A 26531-nucleotide genomic window follows, 5' to 3' on the forward strand; every position below is an offset into this window, starting at 1 on the left:
TGAGCTGTGTGAACAATTCCACTGACTTAATTTAAAGTATTCTTTGCATGTGACTATAATACAGTTTTTTGGAAACTGTTTCATTCATGCATTTTGAATTTGGCTCCCTCAAGCAGCAGAGCTGAATGTAGATGCTTGAGGAAACCAGTAGCAGAAGCATTCTGGGCTGGGAGAGTTTAATGGAAATTCTAAGGATGAAGCCTCTAGCACAGTAGCTCCTTTTTGAAAACAAACAATACGTCCCCAACCTCTTCCTTCCTGCAGCACCCAGCTGTTTGTCTATGGAGTCACAGCAACTGGGAAGAGAATTATACCCATAGCAGCTAAGAATTTCTTGAGAAAAATAAGAATTTAGCACTTGTCAGTGGGTTTAAAGAAACAGTTAACTTAAGCATGCCTCAGGCAAAGTCTGCTTTATTAAAAAAAAAACACCAACACACAACCCCAAAAAGGGCAATACTGTCTCTTCCTCTTCAACACTTTTCTCTCCCTAAACTTGAATTACAGTTAGATGAAATATATGAAAAATTGCAACCAGTTTTAAGTGGCTAGTCTGAGTAACTGTGTAAGTTATCCTGTAGTTCTTAAGAGCTTTTATTACAAAACAAGATACATTTTTTGCAGAGAAATGTGTCTGCTCATGGGCATCTTGGGGAAGACACTAAATATTTTAAAATTTTGCTGCAGCTAATTTTCTCTATTACAACTGTGACCTGCTTCTTTCCTAGCAAAATTTATTTAGAGAGGGATGGCAGTGAAGGGCAAGAAGGGCAAGTTAACTGTGTGCAAGTCCTAGTTGCTTTCCACCCCTTTCTTATGTGGGGGTGGTGTTTTGAAAAAGTTTTGCCTAAGGTCTAATATATAGATCTATGAAGTTCTGTTTCCTGCTTTCCTTATCTGTGGACTGTCAGGCATGTGTTTGCAAGAAAAGACAGATTTGTCTGTTCAAGGAGACCTTCTTAAAGTGACCCCTGCTGCTGTAGTCATTGCTGTCTGGTCAGCTATGCTTCTGCTGTTGCCTTCGTTGTCACTTACTGTCTGCACCTTCAGTACATGCCTGTAGTAAGCACTGAAAGGTGTGGTATGCCTTGGCAATTGAAGTGTTTCAAATTTATGTGTATACTTTTGCTACACCTCCTTTTTTATAATATTCTTGTATGAATATAATACTAATGGTTTTTTTTATATGGTCTGTATCCCACATTACTACAGCTTGTGAAGCACTTGATTGGCTTGGTAATCAAAACCAGCTGGAGTGTTTGGAGCAGGGCCCCTGACCATGGACATGTTTTGTTTGTTTGTTGTGGGGTTTTTTTGATTGATTTGTTGGTTTTGTTTGTTTTTTTAATTTAGTGGTAATATGCCGGTATATTGAAGCTTATGATACTTTATGTAAGCCAGGAGTTACACCACAGCAGATGTAGCCAACAATAAGATACTCTCTCCTTCTAGTTTCTTGGAGTGTGCCCGTGTGTGTTTTCTTTTTAAGAAATGCAGCATGCCCCGCACCCCTTTGCCTCCCAATCTTTCTGCTGTTCTGCAGAAGGTAATAACAAATATTATACCTATTTCCTTTCCCCCTTCTTCCTCTTGTCTACAAACAAACCGAGGAGGTGCACTAAGATCTTGGAATGAGCATTTTGGAAGTATTCATTTAGATATAAATAAAGGAAGGGAAAAAAATAGGTGGTGGTAGAGTGTTTCACTATGATGCCAGGGCCTTTGCCTGCTAGGTTTAGCGATGAAATTGTCTAGTAAAGCTTATGTGCTTTCAGCTCTTTGAAGGTGATCTGACAAGTGAGTTGTTTCAAGAAATCACAGTTCCTGTCTGTTCAGATTCTCAAGCCTGACTCTTGAGAATTCTCGGTGTGGGTGTATAATTGCTCTAAAATAAACTTACTGGCAAGAGTCATGCTGGAGACTAGTTTCTGGTACTGATGCCTGAATTATGTGTAATTGACTGAGATACTCCTAGCAGCACGTCATAAACCTGGCCTGATGTGCAGTAAGGTGAGCTTTTCTCCTTACTGGTTGGTACCCCTGCAGCACTGAAGATGGTCTTGAATTTTACTGGTTCCTACTAATATAGACAAAAGCTGGTGAAAGAGTGTTAACAATAAGTTTGTGTGAATCCAGTGTCTTCTTTGAGAATTTTCTTCTGCCTTAAGTGGAGAAGCATAGCAATGGCTTGCAGTGTCTTTGATTCAGGTTAATGTGATTGAAATTCTTGTTTAGATAGCCTGTGTTAGCTTGCATCACCTAGTTACTCTTCTGGAAATGAACATGTACAATAAAAACACTATAGCTGCTAGAGTCTTATGAAACGTCCTGTAACTGCAGTGTCACTTTGTCTCTCTTTGCTTTGGTAAAACTACTGCAGTGCGTGCTTTAAAGGGAGCACAGCTTGAGAGATGAATGCAATTACTGGCTTTTAACACTTTAACTCATTTGAAGGTACTTGTTAAACTAATGTTTGCATAGAAGTTTTTTCCTGTTTCTCAGATTTGACTGACTGTACTGTATTAATCCATAAATATGGTAATCGTGAGTGTATAAATTGTAGAGGGAAAATTATGAATGAAAAATGAACAAGTCTTTTCTTTGCTTGGGCATTTAAATGCTGATGCCAGAGAATCTTCTGTGGCTTAGTGTTTTAAATTTCATATCTGACTAAGCTGGTTTTTTTTTTCTTCCTTAGGATGTCTTGTATACTGTGTGCAACCCTGTTGGAAAAGTTCAGCGCATTGTTATATTCAAGAGAAATGGAATTCAAGCTATGGTTGAATATCCTTTTAGAGTGTTTCGGGTTTTTTTTTCTCTAGGCTCTTGACTGCAGATGGGATTTAAAATGAGAATGTCAGAAAAATACTGTGTAATTTTGAGACCAAATTGTTTTGAATTTTATATCTAAGATATGGTAATTTCTAATTTCTGTATGACTATGTCTTACTGTCTGTAAGACAAAATAGCACTTGGAATCATAGAACTGCTTGGTTGGAAAAGACTTTTGAGATCATAGAGTCCAACTGTACCTGTCACTACTAAACCATATACCTGAGCACTTCATCTACCTGTCTTTTAAATAACGCCAGGGATTTAAATAACTTGACCACCTCCCTGGGCAACCTGTTTCCGTGCTTGACAACCTGTTTGGTGAAGAAATTTTTCCTGATGTCCAATCTGAACCTCCCCTGGCACAACTTGAGGCCATTTCCTCTTGATCTGTTGCCTGTCACTTGGGAAAAGAGACCAGCACCCACCTCTCTACAGCCTGCTTTCAGGCAGTTATACAGAGGGATAAGGTCATAGAATCATAAAATCACCAGGCTGGAAAGGATCTACTGGATCATCGTGTCCAACCATTCCTAAAACTCCCTTAAACCATGTCCCTAAGCACTTCATCAACCCGTTCTTGAACACCTCCAGGGAAGGTGACTCGACCACCTCCCTGGGCAGCCTGTTCCAGTGCCCGATGACTCTTTCCTTGAAGAATTTTTTTCTGATATCCAGCTTGACCCTCCCCTGACGGAGCTTCAGACCATTCCCCCTTGTCCTGTCCTCTGTCACTTAGGAGAAGAGGCCAGTTCCCTCCTCTCCACAACCTCCTTATAGGTAGTTGTAGAGAGTAATAAGGTCTCCCCTCAGCCTCCTCTTCTTCAGGCTAAACAACCCCAGCTGTCTCAGCTGCTCCTCGTAAGACTTGTTCTCCAGCCCCCTCACCAGCTTTGTTGCTCTTCTCTGGACATGCTCCAGAGCCTCCACATCCTTCCTGTGGTGAGGGGCCCAGAACTGAGCACAGTACTCAAGGTGCGGTCTCACCAGTGCTGAGTACAGAGGGAGAATAACCTCCCTGGACCTGCTGGTCACACTGTTTCTGATACAAGCCAAGATGCCATTGGTCTTGGCCACCTGGGAACACTGCAGGCTCATGTTCAGTCGGCTGTCAACCATTGCTCCCAGGTCCTTCTCCTCCGTGCAGCTCACCAGCCACTCTTCCCCGAGTCTGTAGCACTGCATAGGGTTGTTGTGCCCCAAGTACAGGACCCGGCATTTGGCCTTGTTGAACCTCATGCCATTGGCTTCAGCCCAGCGGTCCAGCCTGTTAAGATCCCTTTGCAGAGCCTCCCTACCCTCCAGCAGATCCACACTTCCACCCAGCTTAGTGTCATCCGCAAACGTGCTAAGGGTGTACTCAATGCCTTCATCCAGGTCATTGATAAAGACATTGGACAGGGTTGGACCCAGTACCGAGCCCTGAGTAACCCCGCTAGTGACTGGCCTCCAGCTGGAGTTAACTCTATTTAGCACCACTCTCTGGGCCCAGCCATCCAACCAGTTTTTAACCCAGGAGAGTGTGTGCCCATCCAGGCCAGAGGCAGACAGTTTCTGAATGCTGTGAGAAACTGTGTCAAAGGCTTTACTGAAGTCCAAGAAGACTACATCTGCAGCCTTTCTCTCATCCAGTAGTCGAGTCACTTTGTCATAGAAGGCGATCAGGTTAGTTTGGCAAGATCAGCCTTTCATGAGCCCATGTTGACTGGGCCTGATCACCCGATTCTCTTGCACGTGCTTCATGATGGCACTCAAGATTACCTGTTCCATGAAACAGGTAATAAGGTCTTCCCTGAGCCTCTTTTTCTGCAGGCTAAACAACCCCCGTTCTCTCAGCTGCTCCTCATAACACTTGCACTCCTGATCCTTCACTAACTTTTTCCCTTCCTCTGGACACGTTCCAGCACCTTGATGTCTTTCTTGTAGTGAGGGGCCCAGAACTGAACACGGCATTCAAGGTGCCGACTCACTAATGCTGAGTACAGGGGCACAATCACTCCCCTGGTTCTGTTGGCCACTCTGTTTCTGATACAAAACAAGATGCCATTGGCCTTCTTGGCCACTTGGGCACAGTGCTGGTTCACATTCATCTGGCTGTCGACCAACGCGCCCAGGTCCTTCTCTGCCAGGCAGCTTTTTAACCAGTTTTCCCCAAGCCTGTAGCGCTGCTCAATGTTGTTGTGTCCCAAGTGCAGAACTCAGCACTTGGTCTTTTTGAGCCCCACACAGTTGGGTTTGGCCCATCAATCCAGCCTGTCCAGATCCCTCTGTAGAGCCTCCCTACCCTCGAGCAAATCAACACTTCTGCCCAGCTTAGTGTCATCCGTGAAACTTACTAAGGGTGCACGCAATCCCCTCATCCAGATAAAGGTATTGAACAGGACTGGACCCAGCACTGAGCCCTGGGGAATACCACTTATGACTGGCCTCCAACTAGGTTTAACTCTATTTACCACCACTCTTCGGGTCTGGCTGTCCAGCCAGTTTTTAACCCAGCATAGGGTTTGCCTGTCCAGGCCAGTGACAGCAAGTTTCTTAAGTAGAGTACTGTGAGAAACAGTGTCCAAGGCTTTACTGAAGTCCAGGTACTTACATATTTCATCTCAATAGGAAAATGATATTGTCAACAACGTTCTCAGTGTTTATTGGTGGCCCTAGGGCTAATAATTGCAGACATGAAATATGTCATAGATTTGACAGGTCATTATACAGAAAACGTTTCATAGCTTCTCCCTGTGTTGGTACTCCATAAATGGGTAAGGAATTGCAGATGTGGGGCGTGACTTCTTCAGACTCTTCTAAAAAATAGCTCTAATATATACTTCTTGTCTTACTATTCTGACTTTAATAAAGCATGAGACTAACTTAGGCCCTCTTAACCTGTTTATCATGTATTGAGGAAGTTCTCTGCTGTGTTATTCTATTGTTTGCTGCTGTACTTGTAGCATTAAGTTTTACATGGGATAAATGTTCAGGGTTGTTAATGTGTTGCTGTGGTTTGCAAAGTCAAAAGTCTGATGTGATTACACCTTAGTTTATAAAACTCTGATAACCCTCTTCCTAGAGACAGATTACTCTCCGGTTCTGAGCTGTTATGTAGACAAAACTGTATGAAAATATAAAATTCTTTTGTGATTCAGATGGTACTGGTGTAACATATGACTTAACTGGTGGCTGCATTGATCATTTGCCAGGCAAAAAAATTACTCTGATTTCTACAAAAGCAAACTAATTGCTGTTTATCTCGGAGACTTAAACTGTGTCCTACAGACAGTAGTTAGACTTACTATTATAGTGTATCAAGTTTGTGGTAAGCAGTATTGTCTGAATGGGATAACTTGTACAGTTGGGGGTTATTGTTAGGCAAAGCTTAGGTACATTTTTTTTTTTAGTTATAGAACTAATCTTAGAGTGTGTAGAGGATATGACATGACCTACATGTTGGAGCCGGGTACGTGCATCTGCCTTGAGCAGTGGATTTAAAGCAATATGCTTGTTATATTTTTTGATGTGAGATCATTATTTGTTTATTCGAAGTATCTCTTCATTCTGTGGTTTTATTTGCCTAACAAGCTGAAAAGATGTACTGTTTCTTTTTGCTATAAAGTATCTACTGAGTTCATGTTCTCCCTGCCCACAAGTCTCTAGCTAATGCTAGCTGTGAGAAGGCATACATTGTCTTAAGTCACACTTTCCTGCCCCCAAGCTCTAATCGCTTCCTAAATGATGCAACATGAATTTTCCCTTCAAATATTCTCTAGGCTTACTCGTACTTTTCTATATCCTCTGAAATTTACTAAATCCAGTAGAATATCCACTTTCAAACAACATAAGCTCAGAGCATAAACTAAGCTTGCATCTATACAATTTGCATTGAGGAATTTGCTAATTTATGAATGGTCTCATCATGTGCTACTTGGGTCTTGAAAACGGATGCTTAATGTAAGTTGAACCCATATATATTTGTTGGTCATTTTATATTAAAGTCTGTATAAGAGTTCTTTTAAGGTATACAATAGTGAAATAGTTTTATAGCAGACCACAAAAGTAATACCATATCAGAAGAAAGGGATGTGAATAAGTCATCTTGGGGAAAAAGTCCTTAATGTGATCTGTATGTTTGAATCAGTGTTTTGTGCCCAGAAAGCGAAGGCTGCACTCAATGGAGCAGATATCTATGCAGGATGCTGCACGCTGAAAATTGAATATGCAAGGGTAATGCTTGGACCTTCTTTTGTAATTTTACTAGAAAAATATATTATAGTCAAGACTTAACCTTTTTCACTTTTACTCTGTTTGAACAGCCAACTCGACTTAATGTCATTAGAAACGACAACGATAGTTGGGACTACACTAAACCGTATCTGGGCCGACGAGGTAGGTTTTCGTCTGTTATCACTGCATATGTTTAACTATACTAATGACAATCCTTTATACGTGGTCAGGCTGTATCACAGTAGTCATTACTAAGCAAGCCAGTGCTGCTGAAGGCTGTGTTCACAAACCAGGAAATTAACCCTGAGCCCTAGTGTCCCCTCTCTGCCGTGTGCTTGAGCCACTTAGTTCAACAAGGAGCCCACACCTGCAAGCACCTTCGCAGTTCTCAAGGACTTGCATTTCTCCAAGCAGCTCTCTCTCTTTGGAGGAGAGGGAACCTGGTGCAGACTATTCCTTACAAACTACAAACTTACACACTGCTTCTCCTTCGAAAGGACTTTTTTTTTCCCCTATGTTGGACGAGGCATTAAGAAGGATAGAGGACTTCAGCAGGCTGACTCTACACTTCATCATGCACCACATCGGCATCAGCAAAAACAAACAAAAAACCCTCTGAAAAAAGCTTAGACTTGCAATTCACCTTGTCTGCATACTGCATGCACCACCACAAGTTTTTAAAAGAGGACACTTTCAGTACTTCAGATTTGTATGGGATGAATAACATGATAGACTTTACCCATTCTGTTCAAGGTTGTATGTATGCTGGTCTTATTTCTTTTAAAATTACAACTGAAAATTTGAAAACCTCCAAAATTAAGAAACCTTGTTGATATCATTGATGTTGTAATCTTTTTATTATTTGCTGTATGTGAGATTTGCATGAAGTCTTTTAACAGTGTAAATATTGTGTAGTAATAGGGAAATTTAATCCGTTCTTATAGAGTGGGAACCGAGCAGTGCAATATAAGATAGGTCCCCTCAGTTATATTTAAGTATTAACATAGGGAGATCATAATTGGTACAGGCATACTGTCTCTTAAGTACTGAGCTGTATAAATTACCAGAACCTAAATCATGTTAGTGGAACCTATGACTATATATGTAAAGAAAACCGCTGTGTAGCATAACTCCTGTAAAGTGTTTATTTAAAAGAAAAAACAAACAAAAAACCTGACCTGTAACTATTGAGAGCAGTGTTCAGTAACTTATGTACAATAATATGTGCAATGTAAAGTTAGAAAAGTGAAGACAATATGTCTGAGATAAGAGTATCTACTTCTCAAAGAGTATATGAGAGCCAGGGCTTTGGCCGTCTCAGGTGATAGCTACTTTCAAAGTAGTTCTGCAGAGAGAATTCAAAGAAATTCTGACTTGGTAAAACTGTTGTACAACTGAAAACTTAGAGCTTGAATTTTCAAAATGAAGTTCTTGTAAAAAGTTAACAAGGGAGGTACAGTATTGGTTGTAGCTTGTAGATTATGACTATTTGTATCAGGATTCAAATTTTTTTCTCAAATTCCATAGTTAAAAAAGGGATTTTGAGAAATTCAAGGGCAAGAAAACAATCTGAAGGCTTGAATTTGAAAAAAATGGAGGATTAATTTGACTGACCTTATGTCTTTTGATCATTGCAATGTTTGGAGGCTGACTTGTAATGCTGTGCATCTAATTACATTATGTAATTGGTCTGCAGATGGATATGGCTGAATGGACTAAATGTTCCCCAAGCTAGGGAAAACAGTGGAAAATGAAAACCGTAGGATAGGTACAGCTTTCTCTTTCTCAAGAACTCTCACTCTGCTCTTGTTTTCCTTTTGTTATTTTGACAGCCTATCTCTATTTTTTATACATCACTCTACTAAGCATAAAAGAACAATTAGACTTGGTTTTTATATATATCTATTTACTGTGGCCCACATCTATTTATCTAGAAAATGGGAATATAAATTTTTGAATGAACACTGAAATGTACTTGAGAAAGCAGGCATCTAGAGGAATTTTGTCTGTAAAGTAATCCAGCAATTGTTTTCTTGGGTGAGAGAATTTTTGGGTTTGTGCTTCAACTTACTCTTGCAGCAGCATTGTTTGGCTTTTGAACGTAATGTGACCTGAACTGTAGGGATCTCACTGCAGCAAAAAAGGTCTTAGCCCAAAGGAATTTCATTCTGAGGACAGACATGCTAATACATCCTCTCAGAATTTCATAAACACACCCCCACCTTAGGAAGGAAAGGCTTAAAGTCTTTTTGAGTGTTTTTATGGTTTGGATTTTTGGTTCTTTTTGTTTTGTTTTTTTTTTTTCTCCAAAAAGAACAAAGAACTGGTTTTAATTCTTTAAAGGTAACAAATTACGGAATTGCCTGTAGTATTTCTCAACTTCCTAGCAACTGCCTGCTGCTGTGAGCCCATATTGCCTTAGTTTGAACTGAAAAAGCCACCTGACTTAGTATTCTACTTGCTTTTAGCCAGAAAGTTCAAACTGTAGTTTGGAGCATTTCTTTTGGTGGTAATGCTAGCGTACACAGTGACTTAAGGACTAATTTAAAAACAAAACCAAAAACCTCCAAACTTAAATTAGATTATTAAGTATCTTTCCTTTCAGATTTATTTTTTAGTAGAGATCACTTCTCATATTTCACTGCTTGTTTGCTTAAGTTATTTGCACTGGCACGATTGAGAGACTTTGTTCAAGGAAGGAACAGGTATGAGGCAAGGAGAGAGAAGTGGAGTTCACCATCATGAGGGGGAAATATTTGTCAAACTGTATTCCCTCATGACTTTTTATATGAAGAATATGGCCCCTTACTATGTTACTGTGTGCCGTTTCAAAGCATTTGGCTCCACAGACTGGAATTATAAACTTGATTTTTCTGAAAAGGGATTACTGCATACAGTTAAATGCTCAAAATACTTTATATGACTGCCCATTTGCTTTCTAGAGCCAAGTACCAGAGCTGTTACCCTGAAAAGGAAATGGAAAAACAAAACTTGACAAAAGTGATCAGTCTTCTATATATTTGAAGACATTCAGCACTGTTCTTTCTTCAGACTTTATTGCCAAAGTAAATATCTGAATTGGGACCTATCCTCCAAATCCTGAGCAGAAAGGGCCGTGTGTGTTTTCATCTCCCACTGTTGTGTTGCCTAATGCAAGTAGTTCCTATTTTTCAGGGGAAGAACCTCCAGCTGCATTGGGTGGAGTTGCCATTTTCAGCAGTCGTACTTAAATTTCCTGGAAACTGTTGTAAACTGATAAATGTCTTGCCCCATCTTTTCAACATGGCTTTTTGAATTGTGAGAAATCAATTGTTGCTTACCACAAAGAGATCTGGAAGTTTAGAATTGCTTTGTTATGCAGCATGGATCTGAATAGAAAATACAGCTTTGAGTATGATGCACTGCTTTCCTCCAGTAATGTAGACCCCTTGCTTAACTTTATATCCTAGAGAACTGGGTTTTCTTAAAGGATTGACTGTTGATTAAATGCATTATTCAGTGATGTTTTTCTTCAGTTGAACTGTTATATCTTCCTGATAATGCAATAATGTACAATCCTTTCAGCACGCCCATAAATTAGTAGGTGTTCTGTAAATAATATATGTACACATATGTAATGCTCTTTGTTTACTGATTGTGAAACCATGTAATACAGGTTGTTGTTGGCTTATGCTGAAACTTCTTGAAAGAAGCCCACTTTGAAAATGTGTTGCTGTTGAAGCTAATATTGTGATTCAGGTACTGTCTTTCAAAAGTACTGCATTTCAAATTTGTTTTAAGAAACACATAGGTAAATCCTGCTATGTGGTGTTATCTATACTAATGTGTGGTGTCTATTTAGGGAACTATGGGGTATTTCCATAAACTTTAAATGTCTGCATCTCTTCATTGCCCACTGTCCCTAATCAACTTAAGTACAATTTGTTATACAGATGGCAATCTTTTAAGTTCGGTGTCCCAGGTCGACAGCTTGTGGTTTTAGATGTATAATGAATGAGAAATCATTTATAAAATTAACAAGGACTCAAATTACTTTTTTTGCTTCTTAACTAGAAGCTTTATGTCTTAACTGGAGAAACAAGAGTGTAGTTGCGCATACTAAACTGTTTTCTCTCGCTTCCCACATGTTAGACAGAGGGAAGGGCCGCCAGAGGCAAGCTATTTTGGGAGAGCACCCATCATCATTTAGACACGATGGTTATGGTAAGTAACATATGATGACAGGTGATTACGATTTCTTTACATGTTATGTGGAATTCTGAATATTCAATCAGTGCTTACCTTTGGACCCCTACAGCATGCGTGGTTCACTGTCGTGCTGCACACATGTGGTGCTGTCAGTCCACATACTGAAAATGCTAGTGATTCACTGAAATCTGTGTGTTTATTGCCGTACCTCTTCCTTTCACAGAGAGCATCCAGCTCTACAAACTTATTCCGTGGAAGAGTGTTTGCTTTCAGTTGCACCCTAGCAATGGATAGAAATTACATGTGTTCTGGGAAAGAGTTTTCTCCTAGAAAATGGCAACATAGCTTGATCAATGTTTTGATACAACACAGCTCTGTTCTTGCATGCAGAGCTGTGAATTGTGGACTTTGCATTTCTTCTAATATAGCTAAATCTGAAAAGGTTTGCCTATGTGATTGTGTAAGTGTTGTTTTGGAATCAGTGCTGTGAAGTGCAGCGGCGTTACCAGTGGTATTTGTAACTGAAGATCTGCCATCACTTTCTTGTGTTGGACCAAGACCTCGGCATTGACAAACTAATGACAAACTAATGTCTCCAGTTAGATGTGACTTTTCTAGTTCTTCACTCTCTTAACTGTCAGATGCAGTGTGATTTGTCTTGCCTCTTCCTTTGCCAATGTATTTATGACATTCTACAATGTAGGTTGACCTTCTACCTACTCTTTCCAAAGGTTCTTCAGATCTCCAGAATTTCCAAGTTCCACCTTATATTCACTGATATATTCTCTACCTTAAGTAACGTGTCTATCTCCTCTTATATCACTGCTTTTTTTTCCGGGGAAAAAAGGACAAAAGGTTCCTTTTATGCTCAGCTTATGTGAATGTTATGTTATTTTTGTTTCAGAAGAACAGAGATATCTCCTTGGTTTGTAATGCTGATGTGCAGTACTCCTGTTTGTAGAAAATACTAGTAATATCTCTTCATTTGGGGAAAAAAGTTTGTTTCAGTGAAACTTGTCACATTACTTGTAGCGGAAAATACAACAGCTTCATTTTGCGTTAATGCAGGGGTTTATGTATTCCTGTTTCTTCCAAATGAGCTGTTTGTAGAAAGGCAGTCTTTTAATTTAATCTCTTGTCTTTGGAAAAGAGCTGTGTAATCTCTTCTCCTGATCTCTGGCTAAAAGTTCACTCTTTTTGATGTGTTTTCCTGGCTTTGAAATATTCTTTCTTGGTGTCACATAGCTCAATAAGTAGACATGGCAATGTTGCTGAAGGTTTGTTTTAAATATTTGTTCTGATAGGTTTATGTTGAAATATTTTTTTATGGTGTGGGGAAGATACTATTTTTATAATTACTGCAATACCTATTTAACTTTTAGTATGAAAACAATACCATAAAGCACCTCCTTCCTTCTTGTCTAGTAATGTTGGAAAAGACTTGGAACATTAAAGGGGGTAGAAGAGGGTGTTGGTTTTTTTGGTTGTTTTTACTTAATCTGAAAAAAAAATCATGGAAGCTGCTGCCATGTTGTTCCTCCCCTACATTAAACATGCGTTACATACTTGGACTTCAGTGCATGGTTAAGTAGTGAAACTTGTTTCAAACAATATGAAAGCATGCTGTTTTGTCTCCTTAGGGTCACATGGTCCTTTATTGCCTTTGCCAAGCCGTTACCGAATGGGATCTCGGGACACTCCGGAACTTGTGGCTTATCCATTGCCACAGGCATCCTCCTCTTACATGCATGGTGGAAATCCTTCTGGGTCAGTCGTCATGGTTAGTGGATTGCATCAGCTAAAAATGAACTGTTCAAGGGTCTTCAACTTGTTCTGCTTATATGGAAACATTGAGAAGGTAAAGCGTAATTTATTAGGAACTTGAAACTACTATAGTAATTTTAATTGCTTTGGGAAAAGCCTGGCTGAGATGATCTAAAGATGTTACCTATTAATTTGCAAAATTCCTGGCTGGATTGTCTGTTACAGTGTCGTTTTTTCCCTTCTCTACCTTAGGTGAAATTCATGAAGACTATTCCAGGCACAGCACTGGTTGAAATGGGTGATGAGTATGCTGTGGAAAGAGCTGTCACACATCTCAACAATGTCAAGTTATTTGGAAAGAGACTTAATGTCTGGTAAACGTGTTTTATCAGATCAGTAGCCTACCAGTGTGCAGATGGAATGAGGTTGCAAATGGGCAATATCCCATTGGTTTGTTATCATTTTGGGATTTCTGGTTTCCGATTTGCAACTATTATTTTTGTTACTGTTTATATTTTTATGTATTATTTTTATTTATATTAATAACAGACGCTCCATGTAATGTTTGTATGCTTTAATAAGCTGTATTCCCTAATGTATCTTACCTATCCTATCTACTTTTCTGTAAGGAAGGAGTCAAATCCAACCTGTCTTCTCCTATTTTAAATTGTTGCGAGGAACTGTTCTTCTGTTTAGATCAATAATGTGTGCGCAGTATGCAAGTCTTAACTACTTAAGAAACTTATATCTCTATCTATCTATCTATCTATCGATCTCTCTCTATATATATATATATATATCTCCTTAAATCCCAGTGTTTCCAAGCAGCATTCAGTAGTTCCAAGCCAGATATTTGAACTGGAGGATGGCACAAGTAGCTACAAGGATTTTGCAATGAGTAAGAATAATCGCTTCACGAGTGCTGGCCAGGCATCTAAAAACATCATCCAGCCACCCTCTTGTGTGCTGCATTACTATAATGTCCCTTTGTGTGTGACTGAAGAAACATTTATAAAGGTAGGCAGTTGAAATGACTTGTGACATATAGTGCTTTGGGGCTCTATCCTAGCTTTACACTGTGATACTTTTTAAAACAAATAACTGGGATAGTTACAGGATAGTGACTGGAGGGAGAACTGTTTTTTAAAATAGGTTTGTAATGTCTTTATGTAGAAGCTGCTATTCTTTCATAATTCTAGTGTTATCCTCTCCTTTTTTGTTTTGTTTTATGTGAGAAAAAAGATTTTGGAAATAAAGCTTAGTGTTATTTGTGGATGAAGGGAAAAGGCTCACGCAAAGCCAAATCTAGGTAAAGTTAGGACTACAATTGCAAAAGATTTACTTACTCCTTGGGGTGGTTACTCTTAATGACTGCTAGGAAGTTTCGGAATAGAGAGGCACATCCACCTGGAACAGTTTGCACAGTTGAGTCCTAAATGAACTCAGATGCTTTAAACATGCAATTCTGGGCTTCTCAGGTGGAGGCAGTGGCAAAACTGATGACAGTTAAGCAAGTTCTTTTTCAGCTCAAAAATACTTTTTTTCAAGCTGTCTGAAAGTTACCTCTTATTCATGAGTGATGGGCTTTTGTGTACAGCTTCTGAGCCACTGTATTGAAGTGGGAATGTCAGAAAGAAGTACTTTTTGTTTGAGGTAGTAGCGATATCGGTACTCTTAATTTTTGTGCCTATAATATTATATCTGTGCTGTCCCATGACAAATATGATCCTTGTTTTGCATACTCTAGAATCGTATTCTAAAGAATTATCAATCTAAACATATTTTTAAAATAATAATTTACCATAAATTCTTGGAAACTTTCTTAAAGAGTCAGTATTTTCCTCTATTTGTGTTTCTTCCAGTAACTTGGAATTTTTGCTAATATGTTTACGTGCATTTTTACTGGAGTTTTATGTCTTATTTTTGTGACAGTTATGTGAGGATCATGAAGTTCTCGGCTTTATTAAATACAAAGTGTTTGATCCAAAACGTAAGTAAACTTTGACATTTTTGGTGGGCTATTTAACTTCCAGTTTTGATAAGAGCATACGCTGTCAGGAGATGTTGCTGATCTGTTCCTTCCACTTTATATTTCTCATGACAGCTTCTGCCAAAACACTGTCTGGTCTGTTGGAATGGGAATGTAAGACAGATGCAGTGGAAGCTCTCACTGTACTTAATCACTACCAGATAAGAGTCCCAAGTAAGTAAATTTTACTGATCTTACTGCTATACATTTTTTCTTGATTTCTTTTTTGTTGATACTGCCTTTGTAAAAAAGGGAGGGTTCAGCAGCAAAATGCGCAGCTAAAACCTGCATCATTCTTTTATATGTGTATATATACACATTTATACATTAGAGGGTATAAATACTATATATTACTGTATTTAATCTCAAGTTTAGGTTCCAGTAGTCTTTATCTAAATGGCAGTCTGTTGTCTTATTTTTTGAGTCAACCTATAAAACTCAAAATATGGTCTGCAACTTTGAAGTCCTGGAAAGATGTAGAAGAAAAATTGGTTTGGTATAAAAAGAAACTAGGAAGGAAAAACGTTCAAATCGAACAATGGGTAATGTCTTACTGAAGCTTTTTATATCTTTCACAGTAAATGCAGAGAAATCTGCAGTGTCTTTGGGCAGAAGATCCTTTTAAGTTAAACACCTGACTGCTCTGAATTAACTGCTCCAGGAGTGGTTTCTTTTTCTGATCAGAATTGTGAGGCCAAGCTGAGTTTAGCTCCATACTAGTAACAGTGGAGGGGGAGTGCACCAGCTAACTGAGTATACAATGGGCCAGATCTGCACTGGGCAGTTAAGAGAGTTCTCAGGATGAAATGGAATTTTTCTGGATATTCACAGACATAACTTGGAATCCAGCCCGGTCTCTAATATTATCTTAAAGTACCTTCTCTAAACTATTATGTATTTGTCTCCCTGTCAAGTGTTTAAATCTTTCCTATCCCTCTCCCCCCCTTCTATCCACCTTCTCAATAATGGGCTGAGGTTACTTCAGGGGCAGAATAGTTTTTTTAAGATATTATTAATAAGATACTGTTCACAATTTCAGATTTATATCAGTTTGGAGGGGTGATAACAGCAAAAGAACTTACTTTTTCAACGTGAACAAAGGCAAACTCTAATGTATAATCAAATACAGGTACTGCAGGAAAAGATGGCATTTTAAAACAGAGACTGCTAGTTAAGACTTGCTGTAAAAGATTGTCTGAGGTTGGGTGAACCAGGAAGACGTCTTCCGTTACCTGAGAGGCAAATGTCTACTGCCATCCATGGGTGTCGACAGCCTTTCCAAATAGAGGAGGGTTGTTTTCTGCTTTGCTTTCTGGAGAGGCCTGAAGGGTGTGCTGAACCCACTTGCTATTCTTTTCTCAGTCCGATAGAAATGCTGCATTCTCAGTCTTGACTTCCTTAACTATCTATGCCTTTTGTCTTTTGAAATTTTCTGTTAAATAGTATTTTTACAAATAGTTCCACTAAGAAGCAGCAATAATTTCTTGTGTATAGTATAACATCTGGAATTCTGTGTACATTCCCATGTAACCAGATCCATCACTTTGTTTTTATGTTTAAAAAATGCTGGTAGGCTATCAATAATGCCTACTTACAGGTCATCTGGTGTCTGTGGGTAGCTGGTGGGGGTATGTGGGGAAATGTGAGCCTACAGAACTTGTAAACTTGTCAGATTATGTGACGTGATCTTGATCAGCAGGGAGCTGTGCTCAGTAAAACAGCCTGAGTATGTTGTATGTTGTTTCCTGACAGATGGCTCCAACCCTTACACCTTGAAGCTTTGCTTCTCTACTTCATCCCATTTATAGAGAAGACGACAGCATGTTAAGAGCTACGCTCACCTTGATTTGCGAGTTTAAAACTACACTTCGTTCACAAAGCTCTAAAGTGGTTGTTCTAATGTTGCCTTGTTTCAACTTAATTCTAATATCTTTTATCTTGTTTTATAATAAATAGATGTTCCTTCATAAATACAAAAAAAAGATTTTTTTCTTTTTGCCTCTGAGAAGTACGTGGTAAGCTTACCACAAAGTTTCTATTACGCTATCTCCAAATGTCTAAAGAAGCACCAGTAGTATAAAAGAAAGATCATTTTCTTCCAAAAAATGAAATATATTTGCATTTTCAATACTGTTAAAGAGTAGTAAGTATTTTTCCTATTGTAGTCTTAACTGACAGATAGAATTATTACATCAGAATTTTAAATGTAGGACTTGTTTTACAGTATGTTAAGTAGTGAAGTATGTTGCAATACTAAAGCTTGTATTTATAAAATGCTTTAATCAGGTTAATGTTGCACATACCGAATTTTTAGTAGTATAGACTTGATTTATAGTTCAAACAAAGCTAATGTAAAGAACTAAGTATGTACATGTGTATGCTGTGAATTCATACTTATTTAAAGTGAGTTTGTTTTTTTTTAAAAACTGTTTTCCATTTGCATTAGCATGAGGCCATTAGCTAGTCCCACCGTGGGGCCTTTTCAAAATTAAAATTGCAAGCCTGTATCAATGTGTTCATCCTCATTTTCCGTAATTTAAAGTTAAATCTTTGATGTTTAACATATCCTCCTGACTACTTTTACTGGTTTTTAAATACTGGTTACAACGTACAAAATGGTGAAAGTTGGATATGCGAGAAGGTTGATTGCAATGCAAACCAAGGTGGTAAAGATAGAACAAAAAGCATACTTCACCATGCTTTCTCATGCCTGGACAGTTAATTCAATGTTTTCTTTTGTCTGATTATCTTGTACATCTGTTATGACCATGAAAGAATTGATAGGGTAAATAGACTTGGGTAGCCTCTCACTTAAACTGAGATAATCTAGGTGGGATTCAGGTAATGAAACTAATTGCATGATGTGAAATGAGGTGAGATCTTTCACTTTGTGGAAAATGTCTCAGTACTTTGAAAACACTCTTCTGTCTTACAGAACTGGAGTTACATCTTACTTGGGCTAACTTCCCAGAAATGGAAATCCAAACAGGCAAGGAGCTGCTGTCCTGGGCTCTGGTTTTTTTTCCCTTTTCTGAATTTGTAACCAAGTGCTTAGGACTTCTTTTAGTTCTGCTGTTAGTGATCAGAGAGAAGTTAGTTGAACAGATTTTAATTTATCATACAAATTCTTTGTTCTGTCTTTACAGATTTTATTCATATCTATCCTTTATGCAAGATTGTTTGTGCAGTATGCTTCTTCTTGAGAGATTATATTGCAATGCATTTGCACACTGTGGGTGTTGCACATGTCTTTAAATACAGATCAAATTTTCCCCATTCTTAATTTCAAGGCAGATACACCTTATCATACAAGAGGAAATGTGTCAGCTGTCCTTCAGGTTTTCTCATCAACAATGATTAATTTTTGCACCGTCTACCTCCATGTTGTTCATGCTTTGCGTAAGGAATATTTCGGGTATTCAGATCAGACTTCTTATATGTTCAAGCTCAGAACTGAAAGACAGCTGTTCTTTGGCAGCTTTCTTTTTGTGGTATGGAATAATGCTAACCTGGCCAGTAGGTGGCAAACTAATTCGCATTTTAGGGGTACTGCTAATACTTTTTCAGCCTCACTGTTTTTCCACCTGAAATTGCTTCCACAGAGTTCCAGCATAGAAGGCTATGTGCCATATCTTGCTACTTGCCAACAGAAATGTTGGGTGCTAGTGAAATATTCTGTGCTACCTAGTGTTTTAACTGTAAAAGGCCTCTCCCAATCATTCCTTTCTCTTCCATCGACTTGAATGTTATGCAGAAACCCGTTTCTTCTTACATAACTTGCATAGCTAGGTGCTTTGCTCCTAAGACCAGTGAGAAAGGCCTCACTGAATAATACATTGTATTCATGTAGTTTCAGAAGTCAAGTTGTTTGTAGTTGAGCATCAAAACTATTGTGTTACCTGCTAGTCCGGTTTGGGATGTAGGATGAGTGACTCTGAAAGCACTCAGGTTTTACAAAAAAAGCACACTTTTGTTTCAGTGTCCTCAGTGGATCACAGCATTCGATGCCTAAGATATTCAGGTGAAACGCATCTTTTCCTGTGGCTGACCAGACCAAATAGAGGCCAGACTAGTCCCAGATGTATCCAAGAGAATTTAGTACCGGCTAGAAGTCCCAGATACAAAATGAATAGCCTGTGCCATGTAGGGAAGAGGAAACTGAAAAATTGTACAAGGTTCTTTCTCCTTTGAAATAATTCTCTTATTCATGTAAAAGTTGAGAACTCGAAAGATGCCTTGTTTGTGTTTCACTCTAAAAGAAAATGTCTTCTCTTGAGCCTCCACAAGTGAGTTCTGTGTTCACCAATAATTAGAATAGAGCCAGAACAGTGGGTTGAGTGATAAGTTAGTTGCTCCAAGGGGAGTGAAGTCTGTCATTTGGTAGCGGTATTACTATACTTCTTAGATTAAGATTAAATCATTATGTTCTCTCAATGCAGTTTTTTCTGTCTCTTTTTGCATATGCAATACAAGCAAAATAATGAACATTGCTATGCACATCCCCTGACGGAGCTTCAGGCCGTTCCCCCTTGTCCTGTCCTCTGTCACTTGGGAGAAGAGGTCAGTTCCCTCCTCTCCACAACCTCCTTATAGGTAGTTGTAGAGAGCAATAACGTTTCCCCTTAGCCTCCTCTTCTCCAGGCTAAACAACCCCAGCTGTCTCAGCTGCTCCTCATAAGACTTGTTCTCCAGCCCCCTCGCCAACTTCGTTGCTCTTCTCTGGACATGCTCCAGGGCCTCAACATCCTTCTTGTGGTGAGGGGCCCAGAACTGAGCACAGTACTCAAGGTGCGGTCTCACCAGTGCTGAGTACAGAGGGAGAATAACCTCCCTGGACCTGCTGGTCACACCATTTATGATACAAGCCAAGATGCCATTGGCCTTCTTGGCCACCTGGGAACACTGCAGGCTCATGTTTAGTTGGCTGAACCATTACCCCCAGGTCTTTCTCCTCCGTGCAGCTCACCAGCCACTCTTCCCCCAGTCTGTAGCACTGCATAGGGTTGTTGTGCCCCAAGTGCAGGACCCGGCATTTGGCCTTGTTGAACCTCATGCCATTGGTCTCAGCCCAGCCTGTTCAGGTCCCTTTGCAGAGCCTCCCTACCCTCCAGCAACTGGGTTGGACCCAGTACCGAGCCCTGAGGAACCCCACTTGTGACTGGCCTCCAGCTGGAGTTAACTCCATTTAGCACCACTCTCTGGACCCGGCCATCCAACCAGTTTTCAACCCAGGAGAGTGTGCGCCCATCCAGGCCAGAGGCAGACAGTTTCTGAAGCAGAATGCTGTGAGAAACTGTCAAAGGCTTTACTGAAGTCCAAGAAGACTACATCCACAGCCTTTCCCTCATCCAGTAGTCGAGTCACTTTGTCATAGAAGGCGATCAAGTTAGTTTGGCAAGAGGTTGCTACCTCTTGTCCTCGTGGGAGACTTCAGTCTGGAAGTACAATACAGCAGAAAGGAAGCAGTCTAGGAGGCTCCTGGAGTGCGTGGAAGACAACTTCCTCACACAACTGGTGAGTGAGCTGACAAGGGAGGGTGCCCTCCTGGACCTGCTGTTTGTGAACAGAGAAAGCCTTGTAGGGTATATGATGATTGGAGGACGCCTGGAACAAAGCGATCGTGGGTTGGTAGGGTTTTCAATTCTAGGTATGATGAAGAAGGGGATTAGCAAAACAGTCATATTAAACTTCCAGAGGGCAGACTTTGGACTGTTCGGAAGGGTGGTTGGCAAAGTCCCGTGGGAGACAGTCCTTCAGGGTAAGGGAGCCCATGAGTGCTGGATGCTCTTCAAAAATGAAATCCTAGCAGCTCAGGAACAAGCCATTCCCATGTTCTGGAAAAGGAGCCAGTGGGGGAAAAAAACCAGCTTGATTGAGTAGGGAGATCTTGAGAGGCATCAAAAAGACAAAGAATGTCTATGAGCTTTGGAAGAAGGGACAGGCGTCTTGGGTGGACTACAGGGAGGAAGTAAGATTGTGCAGGGAAAACATCAGGAGGGCTAAGGCCCAACTAGAAATCAAACTGGCTAAGTCCGTGAAAGATAATAAAAATATCTTTCTACAAATACATTAACAATAAAAGGAGGACTAGGGAGAATATTCAGTCCCTATTGGATGCAGAAGGAACAACAGTGACAAGGAATGAAGACAAGGCTGAGGTACTTAATGCCTTCTTTGCCTCAGTCTTTAGTAGTAAGGGAAGTTGTTTCCCCTGTGTACAAACCCAGGAGTTAGAAGAGCAGAATGATGCTTCCATGATCCAAGAGGAGGCGGTTAGAGACTTGCTTGTCCAGCTAGACACCGACAAGTCTATGGGGCTGGATGGGATCCACCCAAGAGTAATAAAGAGCTAGCGAATGTCCTTTCCATCATCTTCCAGCGGTCCTGGCTGACTTGGCAAGTTCCACTGGACTGGAGGCTGGCTAATGTTGTGCCCATCTACAAGAAGGGTTGCAGGGACAATCCAGGGAACTACAGGCCTGTCAGTCTGACCTCAGTGCCGGGGAAAGTCATGGAACAATTGATCTTGAGTGCCATCATGAAGCACATGCAAGAGAATCGGGTGATCAGGCCCAGTCAACATGGGTTCATGAAAGGCTGATCTTGCCAAACTAACCTGATCGCCTTCTATGACAAAGTGACTCGACTACTGGATGAGGGAAAGGCTGTGGATGTAGTCTTCTTGGACTTCAGTAAAGCCTTTGACACAGTTTCTCACAGCATTCAGAAACTGTCTGCCTCTGGCCTGGATGGGCACACACTCTCCTGGGTTGAAAACTGGTTGGATGGCTGAGCCCAGAGAGTGGTGCTAAATGGAGTTAACTCCAGCTGGAGGCCAGTCACAAGTGGGGTTACTCAGGGCTCGGTACTGGGTCCAACCCTGTCCAATGTCTTTATCAGTGATCTGGATGAAGGCATTGAGTACACCCTTAGAACGTTTGCAGATGACACTAAGCTGGGTGGAAATGTGGATCTGCTGGAGGGTAGGGAGGCTCTGTAAAGGGACCTGAACAGGCTGGGCTGAGACCAATGGCATGAGGTTCAACAATCCCAAAGAAGGGGAAAAATGTAACGGGGAAGGCAGTCTAGTACTTCACAGAGTATTTCCTATGTGTTGGTTAGCTGCTGATGCTGTGGCAGTCCTACATCATAGGTGGTATTGCTCTAAGACCAGTGAAAAAGGCCTAACTGAATAACAGCACAAGAGAAGTATTCTGCTTAATCTGATTTTTTGTGAAATTCAAGAGTGAATGGAGAATCCTGTCTTAGCAAGGGAGAAGTGGTTCTGGAAGGAAGTACCGGTGAGCACAGTTCATGAGACCTGCATTCCTCTCCTGGACTGTGGAACTGACAAGTGATAGGTGGACATTAAGCTGCAGCTGGATAAAGTGTTCTGATACGTGAGATCTCACCTAACGCTATTCTATCTATTAAGTGAGGTGTTTTTCACTTTGCTTATAGCTTGTGCTGGTTTTGTTCTTAACTGTTACGACCACATTTTAAATGTGGGCTCTTCCCAGCCTACATTTGTTTCTGAATGGTCTGGGAATGGACTAGAAAGTGAAAAATGTTTATAGTATTCACTAGGGAATTCTGAGTTGAGAAGTACTTGGTGTCATTCCTCGATTGTAAAAGAAGGGATTTCCATTTTTGTTTTCTCTCACCTTGTTAAACCTTGCTAAGTGGGTTGTAAGACAGTATCTTCTGAGTTGCACCACTGAAATTAATACTTCCCACAGGATGTGGAGGAATATCATACAGCCAGGTTACTTGTGCTGGGCTTTGGCGATGTCCCTCTAAAGAAAAGAATTTCAATCTGTTTTCTTCTGTTTAGAAAGCTTTGATATCTGTCGTGTGCCAAGGCTTCCTGTTATGGCCTTTCACAGCCAGCTCCCTGGGCTAGAGCCACATTAATTCAGATCGATTCTTTGCTCTTCCTTTTGACTGTTGCAGCTGCTGATGTGAGGTTTTAATTTCTGGCATGTTTTGTTTAACTTTTTTCTTCTCTGATGTTCATGGAGCAGCTGCAGACTGAGTGGGTCTTCTTGCAAAGGAATGAGTACTCCTGTAGGAATGTGCCAGGGAGCCAGCAGCTATTAAAAAGACAAGATAATTTTGTTTTCTGAAGCATCCTAGAACTGAGGAACAGAAATGAGTCCTGGCAGGGACAGTATAGCAATATTCAGAACAAAATGCTGACGTGGGCTTGTCACATGGGGGGTGATTGAGGAGGGCAGGAGCTGCAGAATACAGGGTAATTGTTCAATTTCATATAGGCCATTACCTGTTTATTTTCTCTTGCCACGTTTCCTTCTTACCGTTTGTGGTGTCATCATTCTTCAAGCTAGTAAGAAAATTAAATTGTAGGTGTTTCTGCTCCATTCAAATTTAAGTGGGTAGTAGTCAAGCCCCCAGAACTTACTAGTTAGAGTGCTTGCTTACTAAAACTCTCCTCTACTGAATTTTCTGCCACGTAGGCTGTTAATGCAGCAGACTTTGGATGTTTCAGGAAGCATAATTTGTATTAGTTGATGCTTTCCTTGTCATCTAAGTCTACACTTCTGGCTGTTTTAAACTTAATGGCACGTATACAGGGATTTGCATGTAATATAGATTATGCTTCTATTTTCTCATCAGCTAACCACAGCACTGAAACCGCTAAATCAGATTAAATCAGTGGGCTTTAGATAAGCGTCCTGTTGAATGGTTTCAGAAGACTGTCAAAGAAATAGCCTGGTCAGACAGTGACCTGGGTAATCTTTTTTGAAGTCACTGTGTGCCTTCTGTCTGAAACATGGTAAGTGTTACGTTAAGCAGGTGGGATTCTGACAGGTGGCTAAAGAGGCCCTCCTGTCGTGTCACAAGATGGAAAATCTCAGACTTGGTTGACAGTTTATGACTAAAGGATTATGAGTGTGTGCTTATATGTGGTTTTGCCACAAGTCAGAATCCAGTTACCTGTGAGAGTCTCCTTAGAGAGTGGAACTCGCAGGGCTAATAAGCATGGTCCCCAAACATAAGGTTGCTGTTTGCAGACAGTCTCACAGTGCTGGAGGCAGTAAGTAGTTTAATTCAAGTGACAGATTAAAACAATTTTGGAATTGCCTGCTGCATTAGCGCTTAAACGCTTATAACCGGTTAGTACTTAAGTATAAAGCAAGTAACAGTAAAGACTCGAGTTAGTTTATTTTCCTGGGGAATCATCTGACAGAGTCAGGGGTGCAGTTCTTACCAAGACATTTCTTGGTGGAGGAAGAAAGGCCCAGGCCCGTTGACCCATCCGTCACATAAGGTGATTTTTCCTTCCCCAACCCAAAGGGTTTTCAGCTATCAGTTTTATACCTCTTGAAAACCTTTTGGTGCCTCTTGGCAAGGTGGGGACTGAGTCGATCAGTACGTGTTGATTTGCCCTCAGCAAGGCCGCTTGTGTCATCAGAAGTGGGGACTCTGCTGATTGCCACACCTTCAAGACAGCAAGCTTAGTGCTTGCTTTCTGGCTGTGAGGCCTCTAATTCACGCCAGGTGCCACTTGGCTGATAGGAATGTCAGGCCACCACCCAGTCTTTCTGTTTCATCAGATGTGTTGTCTGTTGCCATCTGCTCCATTTGCCAGCCGCACTCTTTTGCAAAAGTCAAGCTTGTTTTTCCATTCGCAGGGCCTAATGAATCAATTATACCACAGTAAGCTAAAACTTCACCAGTATAAGGTGGGAATCCCACTCACTGAGCTTATAATTGGTGGGGGGAGCACCTCAAATCCAACACAAACTCCTGAATTCTGCTAATAGAGCTCATAATGGAATATTTTAGTTATACTTAAATGTTCCTCTTGCCCAGTAATTCTGTGGATGTTTTTCATCTTTTTATTGCTGTATAGACAAAGATTTGTCTGTGCGGCTTTAAGGAATTTTTTTGTGCCTCTAACTCTTCTTTTTTGTGTCCTTTTAATGTGAGGTAATTAGAACTGACCACCAGATTTCAGATTAGGACTGTGCTATTGACTTATTTCAGAGATACGTGCTCTCTAAGAGGTCTTGCTTTTTTCAGCCATAGTTTTATTATAATAATACAGAAGCCCTTACCCAAGGGTTTTCTCTTTATAAAGAGAAATAAGGTGATAATACTTTCCCATTTCTTTCAGGATATGGATCCTACGTTTACAGTGAAGTGTGACCCTGTTGTTGTTTTTTCTGGCACAGGCTATAACACAGCATTTCTGTTTGTTTCTTCAGCCTGCTCCTGCTTTTACCCTCTGCGTCTTGGATGACCCTGTCATTGCAAAAGAAATGGAGCTCTTCCTCTTTATATTACAAAGCTTCTAAACAAACCTTGTTCAAACAAAGCTGCCTGTTTTCTGCACATTTTGAAACTTCATAAGATCTAGAGCAGTGATATTCAGAGATGCAGGAACAGCAGAAGCAGATTGGCAGAAGGGAGTGGTGGTAGCTCCTGTTGAGACTGCCAGCAAACCTCCATTTCTTATTGCTGAAAACAGACTCAGCTTTCTAGACCTTTGCTTTGTAGACCTTTCTGGAGAATGCCCAGCTAATGCATAAACCTTCTTTCATAGTGAGGAACAGAGCATTTCAGAAACCTTGATGGTCTGAGTTCATCTGTGGCATATGTCAGGGGTTAGGCTTTATGTTCTAAGGGGGCTGTTGATTCTCTCTTGTAGCGTGCTGCCATCCCAACAGCCTTGGCAGGAGACCTACCACTAAGAAGTTGCTCATAGCTGACAGATGTTTGAGACAGGTAGTCTTTATGGACTCCAGAGGGCTGGAGCACCTCCGCTATGAGGACAGGCTAAGAGAGTTGGTCTTGTTTAGCCTAGAGAAGAGAAGTCTCTGGGGAGACCTTAGAGCAGCCTTCCAGAACTTAAAGAGGGGGGGGACTAAAGAAAAACTGGGAAGGAGCTCTTTATCAGGGAGTGCAGGGATAGGATGAGGGGTAACAGTTTTAAGTTGAAAGAGGGGAGATATAGATTTGATATCAGAAAGAAATTTTTTACTGTGAAGAAGGTTGCCCAGAGAAGTCATGGATGCCCTATCCCTGGAGGTGTTCAGGGCCAGGTTGGATGAAGTTTCGGGCAACCTGATCCAGTGGAAGGTGTCCCTCTGTCCATGGCAAGGGGGTTGGAGCTGGATGTGCTTTAAGGTCCGTTCCAACCCAAACTGTTCTATGATTTTGTGATATTTAAATGGCTTTAGAAGGAGTCACTTTCTGCTGCTTTTAAGCTGTTTTGCAAGCACTTTAACTGCTTCTGTCTTGTATTCCTCTTGAGGTGCTGATATTCCCCATTTCCTCAATCACTGTGTAACTGCCTTGTCAGGGATCAGTTTGAGAACCCTGGCATCAAGCCTAGTTTAACATGGCTTTGAGATTCTTGTGAGGCATATAAAGGTGCATCCACACCAGGCAATCAGAAACGTGGGGAAAAAAAGGGACCTTACTGAGCAGGGAACAAAAGTATGATGTATTTGAGCTTTTCAGTAAGTAAGGAAAA

The 26531-nt window shown here is 40.5% G+C and overlaps 1 protein-coding gene across 1 annotated transcript in view; it reads left to right on the top strand.

The window, feature by feature from the left end:
- Positions 1-17535, top strand: part of HNRNPLL (heterogeneous nuclear ribonucleoprotein L like) — a 28065-nt gene extending 10530 nt beyond the window's left edge. Inside the window, 10 exon segments of the mRNA XM_054062585.1 lie at positions 2699-2784; positions 6951-7047; positions 7137-7209; positions 11179-11250; positions 12876-13093; positions 13252-13373; positions 13815-14016; positions 14932-14989; positions 15104-15202; positions 16781-17535. Coding sequence (XP_053918560.1) covers positions 2699-2784; positions 6951-7047; positions 7137-7209; positions 11179-11250; positions 12876-13093; positions 13252-13373; positions 13815-14016; positions 14932-14989; positions 15104-15202; positions 16781-16836 — 1083 coding nt within the window. The 3' untranslated portion in view covers positions 16837-17535.
- Positions 17536-26531: the final 8996 nt, after the last annotated feature.

This window comes from Cuculus canorus, chromosome 3 (genome assembly GCF_017976375.1).
Source record: "Cuculus canorus isolate bCucCan1 chromosome 3, bCucCan1.pri, whole genome shotgun sequence".
Lineage (NCBI taxonomy): Eukaryota > Metazoa > Chordata > Aves > Cuculiformes > Cuculidae > Cuculus > Cuculus canorus.